At 27.6% G+C, this 15043-nt stretch overlaps 1 protein-coding gene and 2 long non-coding RNA genes across 3 annotated transcripts in view; all 3 read left to right on the forward strand.

Annotated features, from left to right (window-relative positions):
• Positions 1–15043, forward strand: part of LOC111634760 (endothelin-converting enzyme 1-like) — a 40900-nt gene extending 25857 nt beyond the window's left edge. The window contains exons 22-32 of the mRNA XM_023379601.1: positions 3750–3817; positions 5515–5645; positions 5785–5850; positions 5950–6054; positions 9102–9250; positions 13262–13329; positions 13788–13918; positions 14058–14123; positions 14223–14327; positions 14400–14476; positions 14545–15043. Of these exons, the coding sequence (XP_023235369.1) occupies positions 3750–3817; positions 5515–5645; positions 5785–5850; positions 5950–6054; positions 9102–9250; positions 13262–13329; positions 13788–13918; positions 14058–14123; positions 14223–14327; positions 14400–14476; positions 14545–14644 (1066 nt within the window). The 3' untranslated portion in view covers positions 14645–15043. The remainder of the gene's footprint in view (positions 1–3749; positions 3818–5514; positions 5646–5784; positions 5851–5949; positions 6055–9101; positions 9251–13261; positions 13330–13787; positions 13919–14057; positions 14124–14222; positions 14328–14399; positions 14477–14544) is intronic.
• Positions 2465–2873, forward strand: LOC111634733. The gene is made up of 3 exons (XR_002758273.1): positions 2465–2568; positions 2654–2721; positions 2814–2873. It is a non-coding gene; the product is annotated as an uncharacterized LOC111634733 (long non-coding RNA).
• LOC111634734 lies at positions 11976–12384 on the forward strand. Its single transcript, XR_002758274.1, has 3 exons — positions 11976–12079; positions 12165–12232; positions 12325–12384. It is a non-coding gene; the product is annotated as an uncharacterized LOC111634734 (long non-coding RNA).

Genomic DNA, 15043 nt, shown 5'->3' on the forward strand with positions numbered 1-15043 from the left:
AAATGTTAGCAAACTTTGTTTATTTGTTGTTTCCGTATCGCAACGAGATACGTGGGCGATGTGTCGAGAAGAAATGACTGCGGGGAGACTTTCTATGGAAAATGGGCCCCTATTTAGGTGTTCAACTCGTAAAGAAAATCCAAAAAAACATCACATCTCTATCCCTTTAGTGAGGTGCGATGGTTTTCATCCAGTTAGCCACTAGAATAGAACTTTTTTGTATTAATTTAATAGGTGTTAAGCCTATTATATATATATTGTATATACAATACAATATATATATAATAGGCTTAACACCTATTAAATATATATTGTGTATACAATATATTAGTGGTAATTTAAGTTTTCTTAGACAATGTGCTATTTATCATAGTCTTTTCAAGTATTTTTGAAAGTATTTTTAATTCCGTATTATGCATTTTATATTATCAAGTAAATCTACATCTACTAAAAGACTATCAGGCAAACACAAAAGAATGTATAATTGCTTCATGTTTAATATTATCTATTTTAATTTCATGATTTATCTGAAAGTAATTAGCAAAAGTAGACAAATAAGCATTTAAAACCACATTATTAGAAACTTATTGTGAAAGAAAAACAATATGCATAAAAAATGTATACAGTAGGCTATAAAGGAGTTAAGAGAAGACAGATGTTACGTGTTTTTTCACCTGTAGTCTGGAAGATTTCTAGTTCGTTTTCGAGATTGTAGTACTTCTTTTGCTCTCTAGTATTCTTGATTTGTCTACCTCGGCTGCTTTAATAGAAACATCAAGCTTATAGCCAGATAATTCGGCAGTTCGTTTGTCATTAATAATCAGATTTATGAAGAGAAACTTCATACTTGCAGATTTCATACTCATTTGTATCCTTGCCCAATTTGCACAACATGGCGTTACGCAGTTATTGAAGCTCCTGGGCATGGTTTAAAATTAAGACAGCATAAGCACAATTATTCTAGATATTACAGGTTCTGACAAGTAAAGAATTTTCAGAGTCCTTCCACAAATAAGTTACGTATTGATTATTGATGATTTGTGACGTGCCATAACGAGCTAAAATTTTTAAAAACTAAGAAGTAGGTTTAAAATTAATAAATACAAATATATTCTGACAGTTTATGAATTACAGTAATTATACAGTAGACTCCCCTATAACACGGTAGATACGTTCCGTGTTATGTGAATTCCGTGTCATACGAGTCACTTAAATACACGAACCAATCACAGCCCGACACGTGTGCAGTTTACGGACTACGGCTATTTGAAAGGTTTTCTTCCATAAAATTAATCGATTCTAGACTAATTTGACTCAACATTGCCAAAACAGGTTTAATTTTTTGGGAATAATTCATATAAACTATGCTATAAAAAAAGANGTTTAATTTGCTATATTTTTGAGTCATTTACTGAGAAACAATTGGAAAATTGATATTTACTTTATGAAAACATATTTGTTTTCGTATTTATTTTTTTATTAAATTTACATTACCTATATAAATGTTATAATGATTGTGGGTTATTAATTAAACTACCAGATGATTGCATATGTAATTTATTTTCGCGTGGTCTTGTGCAGCAAAAGTGAATAAAGTATTGAAAATTTTTAGTATGCATAGCTATAGTTTTTATAACTTTTAATTCATTATAATATATTTCAATGAGGGACGTCTTTCACAATTGAATACCAGAAAACAGTTTTTGCTAAGGGACGAATAATTTCTTACAATAGAGAATGTATCAAATATCACTCTGTCTTCTAGGGAGTGCGCGAGAAAAACACCAATTTCGGAAGGTCAACGATACCTCTGATCTCTCGACATTGGTGCTCAAGTAAAAATGTGTAATTCAACCAAATGCAAGAAAATTGAAAAATTATATATCTCAAAATGTCATGATTGTTTGTTATGCTTGAAAAAGCAGTAACTGTTAGAATTGTATATTTTTTATAACAAAATTTTTGATAGTTTTGTACACATAATTCTAATATTAAATGTAAGGAAACTAAGACCGTATATTAATGGTATTCATTTATTTAATCTTAGTCATATACTGTATTAAGAAATATTAATTTTAGTATCATTCTGCCGGTCTTCATTTTTCAGCCAAAGAAATAACTTAACTTGTATATCATTTGTAATTTAAGCAAAGTACTACGACTAATGCCTTTTTATGAAAAACATTAAATTAAATTACTGAATTTACTTAATAAATTTCTTTAATATTTAACATGATGTAAATATTTGAATTTTCATATATTTTTAGATTAAAGAAATCATAATAACAACAGACTTTCCCGAATTTGTTAAAAACGATGACTCGTTTATGGAATATTATAAAAATGTGCGTATTATAATGAATTTTAATCACGGAATTATAAATTGTTAAATTGATGAGATGTATGAAATACGAGAGAAACTGTATTATTTTTATTAACGTTGAAATTTTATATTATTTATTAGTTTCCAAATATGACTTCGAATTTTGAAGAAAATTATATCAATGTGATCATATTTAAAAACGTAAAATTACTTGAAAACTTTGGGAAAAACAATAATAGAGGAGAGTAAGAAATGTTATACTTTTTAATCGATTGAATAATATTTGAAACTGTTGTTTGAAAGTTTATTTTTTTAATTTTATATCCGCAGATTCATAGATAATGGTGTTTCAACAATGATTTTATCTCCATACTATTATTCAAGATTTAATAAAGTTTGTAAGATTTCAAACTCATTTTTAAATCGATTAAATCCTTGCAATTTCTATAGCTTTTATGTATATACATGTAAGAATTTAATTATATTTCAGTTATGACTCAATTTTCTCAAAGTAAATCCATATTGAATATTAATTTCCCTATGTAAGTGACCTAAATAAATTTGTTATATATCTTTAACTATATATACTTTAATTATAGTAAACTTTTTATAATTATAATTAAACTTTTTCAGATAAAGATAAGTTTATAAATTGATGAAAGAAGGCAGAATTGTCTATTTCTATCGTGATATAAAATCAGATACTCTTTTCGTTTACTAATGGTTAGTCTACATCAGGGGTCACCAAAGTGGTTAAGAAGGAAGAGTAAATAATATTGCTACAAATCGAGTAGCCTATACCGTCCATCGAAACGTAATAGATGAGCAATAACAAATTTTAAATGACAGGTTCTTTATATCGTTACTTCCGATTGAATAATGAACGTTATGTGGTCACTATGGAATTTAAAAAAAAAAAAAATTATTGTTAAAGTAACATGATGTGGCTATTATTTTTAAATATAACTCTTAAATTTAAAATTTTAAATCACACCATTTGCTAAGATATTTTAAAATGCAACTTAAGGTAAATGTCATTACTAAGCCAACCTGTTTCTATAGCTAAGAGCTAATATTTTCGCAAATTAAGTATCCTACATAACTTATATTTAATGTGGGAATATAAAAAGCATATAATGAAAATTTCATCTGAAATGAACAAAAATAACAGCAGTTATAGGGATCGATATAAGAATGTTATTATATTTATAATATTATTAATTATTACAAAATGTATCTCTTGTTTCCACTTCTCACTCTTACAATTTGTGAAGCTATTTTTACAATGGAAATGACATCTTTTAAAATAAATTCTCAAATAATTTCACCGTTCTTTTATAACTTCAAATGCTTAGTTTTATTTCTGGAATTACGAAGCTAAAACCTGTAATGGAAGATAAATAATTTTTATTTTATTTATTGTTAGGTATGCGAATTTTGCTCGGTATGGTACTCTTTTAGCACATCAAATTACTCATTCTCTGGATACAGAAAGTAAGTTTTAATTTATCCACATTTTTTTTTGTCTTTAATTTTTCAATATCTATAATCTAAAATGGTAAATTCACATATTTTATGAAATTATTGTACATATTTTTCCATAAAGATTTGTTTTGATAAAGATCTATTTTTAAAATTATTTAATAGACTACTTTAATAGATAAATATNTTTCTTTATTTCAAAATTTACATTACGAAATTTGTTTTATAATGCTTAACACATATATATAGGACTACGCGTATGCCTGTCTAAAAGCTGTGGACACGATTAAATAAAGAATATGAATAGCCCTTATAGTTTGTCTGAAGTTAAAATTGTAAACTCTTCAAACGCTTTCAAAAAGAAGAGATATGTAACTATAAGTATAGTATTTTTAGCATTAATTATATTAACCCAGACAATACCGATCGTTGCTGCTACTGAGGAAACAAATCAAACTGGTAAGTCATCAGTAAGATTCATATTTAATGACGGTAAAAGAATGAAATAAGACTTTCTAACAAATGGAACGTTTAACTCATGAATTGTTTTTTCTGGTTGTATTGCTTTAATAATAATAATAATAAATATTAATACAGTAGTAGTTATTTGAACATCTTTGTACATTTGTGATATGAGATTTTTAAAATTATTTTTAAGGGTAATAAGTGAGATAACAAATATATTTGTTATAAGATTTATTAAATACAGTAGAGCGTCGGTTATCCGAAACGTCGGTTATCCGAAAGCATGCACCTCGGCAAATTTAAATTTTCGCTAGTGCTGTGGCGCTGCAATCTTTGTCTACATCTTAGGCTACTCCAATATTTTTTTTGTTGGTGTGTGTTTTTTGGCTGGCAGCTCTGGCACTTTTGTGTGGTGTTTTTCTGAGGACTGTGTCGTGCTGAATCGAACGTTTTTGATACTAGATCATCTTCTAAAGTATATATTTTTTTGGTTTTTATATTTTTCAATATATTTATTTTGTTTGTAAGAAATAAAAAAATTATTTTTAACGATACAATAGCCACGATTATTATTTTAAAAAGTATACATTAGGCTTAACATTGACGAAAATTTAACGCGAAGCGACAAGCAACTGAGAAAAATTTCAACACGGGATAGGTTAATATATTTTTTCGTACATAATCGGTTATCCTAAAAATAAGTTATCCGAACAATCTTAGTCCCCAATTGATTCGGATAAACGACACTCTACTGTATATAAGAATTGAAGAGCTGAATGGAGTTGCAGTTGTAAATGTTTTATCTACATGTACATTGCTTGTACATTTGTATATTTTCAGTCTTTTACACGAACATGTTTATTTACTTAGAANTTTATGTACATATTTTTCCATAAAGATTTGTTTTGATAAAGATCTATTTTTAAAATTATTTAATAGACTACTTTAATAGATAATAATCTATAATAAGAATAAATTCTCTATGAGAACTTTTATCGCGAGATGATTTTACTGTTAATTGGAACATGTTGCCTACACTCACTCTAAGTGACTAATGCAACTCTAATTTAGAAGAAAGAGGAATAGCAAAGTTTACTTTGAGGATGCTGTGATACCAGAGGAGCTCACCTCCTGACCGTATTATTGCATAAATGCATAGAAATATTCTAACTTTCAACATTAAGTTTTGATTATATTTGATTAAACAATTTAATAAAACTACTTATTTTATTTCCATAAATTAGATATTCGTTTAGACAAACTTGGAAATTTAAATATTAATATCATATGGTCAAAAGAATCACTAATAGGGTACAATAAAAGAGTACAATGCTTGGTTGATCAGTATGGATCCTATGAAATTGAAGGAGATAATGTAAGTTGTTTAATTCGCATGACTTTATAAAATATCATTATATTAACAGAAAAATATTTTATATTAATTCTTTAATACTCGTATTTATTCGTTATTTAACAAAAATTAATATTTACTGAGTTATATAATTTCATTGCAGGTGAACGGTATTAAAACAATAAATGAAAACATAGCAGAGAATAGCGGCTTGAGACACGCATATTTTGTAAGTAATTTCGACAATTTAAAAGTATTCTGAAGTAATCATTAATTACTTCAGAACCCTTTATATGCCTATAATTAAAAACCATGTTTTTAATCATAGGCATATAAAGCGTATTTAAAGAAATATGAAAATGAAGGAAAGGATATTATTGAAGACTTCGAAATGTATACTCCGGATCAAATGTTCTTCATATCATACGCAACTGTAAGAATTATATATAAAAGTATTCTGAAGTAATCATAATTATTTATTACTTCAGAAACCTTTATATGCCTATAAACCATGTTTTTAATCATAGGCATATAAAGCGTATTTAAAGAAATATAAAAATGAAGGAAAGGATATTANCGCATCGAACGGCGGGCGCGTGTTTTCTGATAAGTTATTTTTCTGCGAAAAATTCGCTGAACTTTGGAGACATCATTAATAAAAATATAATTTTTATGACCGTTGAATAATAAATGATATTATTAGTAGGTCCATTGCTCGTTTAAACTCAACGATTTGTGCAATATCCGCTATTGGTCTAAATTCGACAAATCCTGTAGCGACACGAGTCGGCGATGACGTTTTTACCATATTATACAAGTCTCTTTTAGCGTGTTTATACGAACATGATCGCTAGTTTTTCGCCGTGTTATACAAATCCGTATTATATGAACCCGTATTATCTACTGTACTTTCTTTTTGCAAAACTTCTCAATACAAAATAAGAAAATTGAACTTTAATTAAGAAATTTGGGTGATTTCCCGAGTTAAAAAAACCGGGATCCCGGGATCACGTTTGAAAAACCCTATTAGCTACCTTATTGAATGAGACAGTATATCTGTTATTTGTTTCATTAATGGATCATAATTTGCAAGTAATTCAATCTGAGATAAAAAAATTTCCATTGTAGTTATCCGAAAATTCTTCACGATGACCACGAAAAACTAATGAATTTTTTTAAAGCATTAAAATTATACAGAATAAGTGTTCTAGTACCATTTTCCAGAAAGACGCTCTATATCGAGTTTCATCTTATGTTACTTTATCAATAGTTTCAATGGTTTTCCATAATTCTAGAATTGCACATGCACCAATATGTTCTTGGGCGGCACTATGTGTTTTTTATTCTGGAGGATAAACTTCTCTAATCTCATACACTAGTATGCCACTGAGTCGAAACGTTTGAAAAGAGTCAACATGGATGACAATATGCCGCATTCAAACTAGTTGAATAACATCCATACGCGAGGAACCGGACTATATTTTGTGGTGGAAGAATAATATGATTAACTAAAACTTCTATTGTTTAGATTCGGATCCTTGAAAAATGATCTCTTAGGTTTATGATAATTCATTATCAATAATCTCTTTTTCTTGTCAGAAATACTTTTATTCAAATAGGTGCTGTCATAGACAAAATTGCGTCATTGTTTTCAGTCGCATTGTCTTTATCGTTTTCTGAACGTTTATTTTGTGGTACTTTTGTATGAGATTTATGCTTATCAACTAATTCCGAAAATGATTACTTTCTTTGTTTTCATCTTGTTTTCTTGTTAAAAAATTAGCGAAACTATCAATCTTAAGAATTTTTTGTAATAATTCGTTCTTTTCTTTCTTTATTTTCCTTTTCTGAGTTCCACTTATGCTTCTCTTTTCATCTATTTAAAAAAATTAACTCAATTTCAAATGTTAACGTTTGAAACAAGTCTGATTTTATTAACAAACTTTTGTAATTGAAGCCGATCAAAATAGGCTTTGAAACCGAACACAAGCGGCCCTCCATTAGTTTCCTCCCTTCATGAATGTAGCAACATTCCCGCTTATGCTTATTTGCTGAACTTTGTTTTCACACGTTAGAGTGAAAACCGAATACAGATATCTCTTCACTCAGTGACCAGGCAAATAATATCATATTTCCATGAGTTAATTACAAATTTGTTTTTGCCAGTATTTTTATGCATTATTAGCTATCTAGACTGTGTTGCTGATATTACAGTTTGTACTTTGTACTTTTTCTCAGTTTACTTGTCCAAAGCCAGGGCCCAAAACTCGTGGGCCCATCTGCATTACAGAACCTTGCTACGTAGTCGCTACGGTGACAATAAAACCAGAATACCCATTAATCGTAGACAATTCGTTTACTCCACTAAATGTTACAAAAGTAATTGCAATAAACGGATACTATTTTATTATATTAATTAAATCTAAATATATAAAATTACTTGTTCTGACTGACTGACTGACTGATTTATCATCACCCAGAGCAATCCGCTGAATCTAAAGTGGTGAAATTTGGTACACAGTTAGGGTACGTCATGAAAACGCACACTAAGAAGGGATTTTTCGAAATTCCCCCGCGGGGGGAAGAGAGAGCATTAAGTCTTAACCTGGAGAACGGCTTCTACTGCACTATTTTAGATACAAATTTTTGTTTTCAACTACGTTTAATCTTCATTGAGTACTATGGTTGTTGAAATACTGAATATAAATGGGGTTATTATTTTGTGAACTTTTTTAAAGGATTGCTGATGGTGAAAAACGGCGAAAAGGAAGGACAGACACAAAGTTTTTAACTTTGTTTAAAAGTCGTATTTATATTTTTATGTATTAAAAATAAATGGGGTTTGCTTGCGGGTAACAACTGGTACATAATAAATTGATTTTTTTTATCTAGAATATAATGAGTGGACCAAGAATGAGTGGATCATGAATTATTTTAAGGAAAACTTGGGAGGATGTCCACACTTGGATGAAAATTGGGACGAATCTACTTATAATTTAGAAGAAAATTTCGCAAAATTTATTAAATTATCTATTTTCCCTTTTATTTCGGTTCAACCAAACGTTAGAAACACAGGAAGAAATATAATTACTGTAAGTTTGTATTATAACTTTATCAACTACAAGTAGTGTAATTTCAATAAATATATCACATTTAACCATATGTAGATTTCGGCTCCAGGTAATGAAAATCAAATTAAAACAAATTATTTCGATTCTAATGAATGGATAAACCCTAGATCTTCGAATACATATGTAAGTATTTAAATTATTTAGCTAAAATCATTATTGTTTTACTATTTATTATATATTAATAAACAAATTTATCTACTCGAGGAAAATTACGTAAACAACGAAGAACCTGATTTTATGACTGTAGAGGAATTACAGAAATTTATTCCAGAAGTATTTACTTTCTTTTTGTAGTTTTTTAAAGGAGTTTTGGCAAAATGATAATTAAATTACTTGAGTGAATTTTTAGATTAATTGGAAGAAGTTATTCGATTACATTTTTGAAGATGTCGACTTACCTGAAGAATCAGATATAACATCTCAGACAGAAATTATGATATGGGGAAAAAATAAATTATTACAGTTTTTCAAGGTGGATGAGAAGGAAAGTTTTAAACGGTAAACCAGATATTATAAAAATTAATTTTAAAATTTTGAATTTTCAATCAGACAAGTATAATTTTAGAGGTAACTAGAAAACATTTCACAGTGTTTTAGCCAATTATTTCTGCAAATCTTTTTCTGTGTCGATCGTTGCTGACATAAAAAGCACATTGTCTTCGGATATTCTTGACATAATAGGAAAATACACTTATTTCCTGGATTATATATATTATCAACATGTGAAATATGATGTGAGTATACTTTTATGAATTATTTTTTTGATTTGAACAAAACATTTATAAATAAAAATGTATTAATTTTCTGTATTTAATTTATATATAAAATATTTTCTTTCTCTTAATATGTATTAACTAAATGCTTCTCTTTTTGCGTTCGATTCTCGTGAGCGAAAATTTCTCGTTTAACTTTGGGTGTGTAGAGCTGTAGGTACTGGGGGTAGGAATAAAATTTGTTTAGCGGAGTCTTTGTATTTGGTCCGGTTTTCTTATTCTTCCATATTTGGTGATTCGTAAGTGAGTTAATTTATATGGAGTCTCTTTATTTTCTTATATGACCAAGGAGTGGATCCTCTTGGCATTTTTCTTATCTAATTTTAGTGCAACTTCTAATCAGTACGGTACTACTTCTAGCGCTGTCTATTTCATTTAATTATTTCCATGTTTGGAAAATGTCGCCGACAAACTTTCCAAACTTCGATTGCATCCTTCAAAATTATTATAAAACAAGCGAAACAATGCAAACTCCTTTCCCAGATATAACCATTCCAGATTTTATCCTATGGGATCAACTGTGTATGATGCCCACCCGATAGTGTCGGGCGAAATTGACGAATTGAAAACATGCATACGAGAAGTCTGTAAAATGGTGACACCTGGGAGCTACTAAACCCTCTACGCTCTATTGTCCACGTTTTGGTATTAGTGCTGATGGTAGACGTTTCGAACATATTCTCTAACAAAATAAACTTCATTTTATCGATTTCTGCGATGTTGTCTTTAGCCTTTACAGTAAGAGATTATTTGAATGTTATATTTTATGATAAATTATCTTAAATTAATTCTCTTTCGTTATCTCCGAACTGGAATAAACATGCAATAAATGAATACATTCCTGGAATGTTCAAAAGATCTCTCTTGCCTCTGGATAGATGTTTACATAGAAGTGATTAATTTTAGCATATTTTACAGAGAAATACTATCTCTAATTTAGAAGTATGTTATTCATTATAAATGATTCCACGTTGAATTAAATTAGAAAATGTTAATTTAAAAACCTTACTTACTTAATATACCCACGCAAAATGTTAAATTACTTGCATTTTTACAACTATTAATTAATTTAATTTAATTTAACAAAGTATGATTTATACGTAATCATAAATAATCTAGTTTAAATTTCTAATTTCTAAGAAAAAACCAGATCTTCTTGAGGAAATTACTGAACATATTCATGATTTTATGTCAAATTCATTGAGTAATAAAACTTGGTTGGATGACTTGACGAAAATTCAAGTTAACGGAAAAGTAAGTTATAGAAATAGACACACTTTCCTATTTATTTATATATAATATTAAAACGTAAAATGTTAATTAAGTAGCAAATTTAAGTAATTATTTTTTCAAAATATAAGTTTATCAATAAGTTTAATTTGCTATATTTTTGAGTCATTTACTGAGAAACAATTGGAAAATTGATATTTACTTTATGAAAACATATTTGTTTTCGTATTTATTTTTTTATTAAATTTACATTACCTATATAAATGTTATAACGATTGTTGGTTATTAATTAAACTACCAGATGATTGCATATGTAATTTATTTTCGCGTGGTCTTGTGCAGCAAAAGTGAATAAAGTATTGAAAATTTTTAGTATGCATAGCTATAGTTTTTATAACTTTTAATTCATTATAATATATTTCAATGAGGGACGTCTTTCACAATTGAATACCAGAAAACAGTTTTTGCTAAGGGACGAATAATTTCTTACAATAGAGAATGTATCAAATATCACTCTGTCTTCTAGGGAGTGCGCGAGAAAAACACCAATTTCGGAAGGTCAACGATACCTCTGATCTCTCGACATTGGTGCTCAAGTAAAAATGTGTAATTCAACCAAATGCAAGAAAATTGAAAAATTATATATCTCAAAATGTCATGATTGTTTGTTATGCTTGAAAAAGCAGTAACTGTTAGAATTGTATATTTTTTATAACAAAATTTTTGATAGTTTTGTACACATAATTCTAATATTAAATGTAAGGAAACTAAGACCGTATATTAATGGTATTCATTTATTTAATCTTAGTCATATACTGTATTAAGAAATATTAATTTTAGTATCATTCTGCCGGTCTTCATTTTTCAGCCAAAGAAATAACTTGTATATCATTTGTAATTTAAGCAAAGTACTACGACTAATGCCTTTTTATGAAAAACATTAAATTAAATTACTGAATTTACTTAATAAATTTCTTTAATATTTAACATGATGTAAATATTTGAATTTTCATATATTTTTAGATTAAAGAAATCATAATAACAACAGACTTTCCCGAATTTGTTAAAAACGATGACTCGTTTATGGAATATTATAAAAATGTGCGTATTATAATGAATTTTAATCACGGAATTATAAATTGTTAAATTGATGAGATGTATGAAATACGAGAGAAACTGTATTATTTTTATTAACGTTGAAATTTTATATTATTTATTAGTTTCCAAATATGACTTCGAATTTTGAAGAAAATTATATCAATGTGATCATATTTAAAAACGTAAAATTACTTGAAAACTTTGGGAAAAACAATAATAGAGGAGAGTAAGAAATGTTATACTTTTTAATCGATTGAATAATATTTGAAACTGTTGTTTGAAAGTTTATTTTTTTAATTTTATATCCGCAGATTCATAGATAATGGTGTTTCAACAATGATTTTATCTCCATACTATTATTCAAGATTTAATAAAGTTTGTAAGATTTCAAACTCATTTTTAAATCGATTAAATCCTTGCAATTTCTATAGCTTTTATGTATATACATGTAAGAATTTAATTATATTTCAGTTATGACTCAATTTTCTCAAAGTAAATCCATATTGAATATTAATTTCCCTATGTAAGTGACCTAAATAAATTTGTTATATATCTTTAACTATATATACTTTAATTATAGTAAACTTTTTATAATTATAATTAAACTTTTTCAGATAAAGATAAGTTTATAAATTGATGAAAGAAGGCAGAATTGTCTATTTCTATCGTGATATAAAATCAGATACTCTTTTCGTTTACTAATGGTTAGTCTACATCAGGGGTCACCAAAGTGGTTAAGAAGGAAGAGTAAATAATATTGCTACAAATCGAGTAGCCTATACCGTCCATCGAAACGTAATAGATGAGCAATAACAAATTTTAAATGACAGGTTCTTTATATCGTTACTTCCGATTGAATAATGAACGTTATGTGGTCACTATGGAATTTAAAAAAAAAAAAAAATTATTGTTAAAGTAACATGATGTGGCTATTATTTTTAAATATAACTCTTAAATTTAAAATTTTAAATCACACCATTTGCTAAGATATTTTAAAATGCAACTTAAGGTAAATGTCATTACTAAGCCAACCTGTTTCTATAGCTAAGAGCTAATATTTTCGCAAATTAAGTATCCTACATAACTTATATTTAATGTGGGAATATAAAAAGCATATAATGAAAATTTCATCTGAAATGAACAAAAATAACAGCAGTTATAGGGATCGATATAAGAATGTTATTATATTTATAATATTATTAATTATTACAAAATGTATCTCTTGTTTCCACTTCTCACTCTTACAATTTGTGAAGCTATTTTTACAATGGAAATGACATCTTTTAAAATAAATTCTCAAATAATTTCACCGTTCTTTTATAACTTCAAATGCTTAGTTTTATTTCTGGAATTACGAAGCTAAAACCTGTAATGGAAGATAAATAATTTTTATTTTATTTATTGTTAGGTATGCGAATTTTGCTCGGTATGGTACTCTTTTAGCACATCAAATTACTCATTCTCTGGATACAGAAAGTAAGTTTTAATTTATCCACATTTTTTTTTGTCTTTAATTTTTCAATATCTATAATCTAAAATGGTAAATTCACATATTTTATGAAATTATTGTACATATTTTTCCATAAAGATTTGTTTTGATAAAGATCTATTTTTAAAATTATTTAATAGACTACTTTAATAGATAATAATCTATAATAAGAATAAATTCTCTATGAGAACTTTTATCGCGAGATGATTTTACTGTTAATTGGAACATGTTGCCTACACTCACTCTAAGTGACTAATGCAACTCTAATTTAGAAGAAAGAGGAATAGCAAAGTTTACTTTGAGGATGCTGTGATACCAGAGGAGCTCACCTCCTGACCGTATTATTGCATAAATGCATAGAAATATTCTAACTTTCAACATTAAGTTTTGATTATATTTGATTAAACAATTTAATAAAACTACTTATTTTATTTCCATAAATTAGATATTCGTTTAGACAAACTTGGAAATTTAAATATTAATATCATATGGTCAAAAGAATCACTAATAGGGTACAATAAAAGAGTACAATGCTTGGTTGATCAGTATGGATCCTATGAAATTGAAGGAGATAATGTAAGTTGTTTAATTCGCATGACTTTATAAAATATCATTATATTAACAGAAAAATATTTTATATTAATTCTTTAATACTCGTATTTATTCGTTATTTAACAAAAATTAATATTTACTGAGTTATATAATTTCATTGCAGGTGAACGGTATTAAAACAATAAATGAAAACATAGCAGAGAATAGCGGCTTGAGACACGCATATTTTGTAAGTAATTTCGACAATTTAAAAGTATTCTGAAGTAATCATTAATTACTTCAGAACCCTTTATATGCCTATAATTAAAAACCATGTTTTTAATCATAGGCATATAAAGCGTATTTAAAGAAATATGAAAATGAAGGAAAGGATATTATTGAAGACTTCGAAATGTATACTCCGGATCAAATGTTCTTCATATCATACGCAACTGTAAGAATTATATATAATATTTTTATACAAATAATATATAATTGTACTCAAATTATATGGAATTTTTTACAGATGTGGTGTGATTCAGAAACGGGCGGCGAATTAAAATATCGTATGAATCGTGATGAACACAGTCCACAGAAATTCAGGTATATTACAAAACAAATTAATATTAAGAAAATTAACATTTATTTGAATTTTTCTCTCTCAATTTTAGGATCATTGAAACAGTTTCTAACATGAAAGAATTTTCAGAGGCATTTAAATGCGGTAACGATAAACCTATGAATCCGGTTGACAAATGTATTTTGTGGTAACTTAAACGTCTTTATTAATACGTTGCGTTAAAATGACGAGAATAAATATCATAGAGATACTGTTGCTAAAAGAAACCCTGAATATAACTACTTATATCTATCTTAATAAGTGAACTTAAAGGATAAATATATTTTTGTTATTAAAAGGACACTAGAGAAGAAAGAAGATTGTTGTTTTTCGTGAAATGACTCGAACTTCAAATGATCTTTAAATAAGTAAATAATCGGTATAATCCAATAAAACGTTATTCATTTATCTGGATTTGAAAAATCTTAACGGAATTTCTGGTGTAAATTTCTTAATTGTTATTGTATTTATCGCAAGATGAAATGTAATTTTTAATTGTAGAATTCCGTCGGATGGCAACGTCGGATGGCAATTATGTTTAAAAATAAAAT

The sequence above is a fragment of the Centruroides sculpturatus genome, unplaced genomic scaffold (assembly GCF_000671375.1).
Source record: "Centruroides sculpturatus isolate CEXI.00-Female unplaced genomic scaffold, Cexi_2.0 scaffold462, whole genome shotgun sequence".
NCBI classification, from domain to species: Eukaryota; Metazoa; Arthropoda; class Arachnida; order Scorpiones; family Buthidae; genus Centruroides; species Centruroides sculpturatus.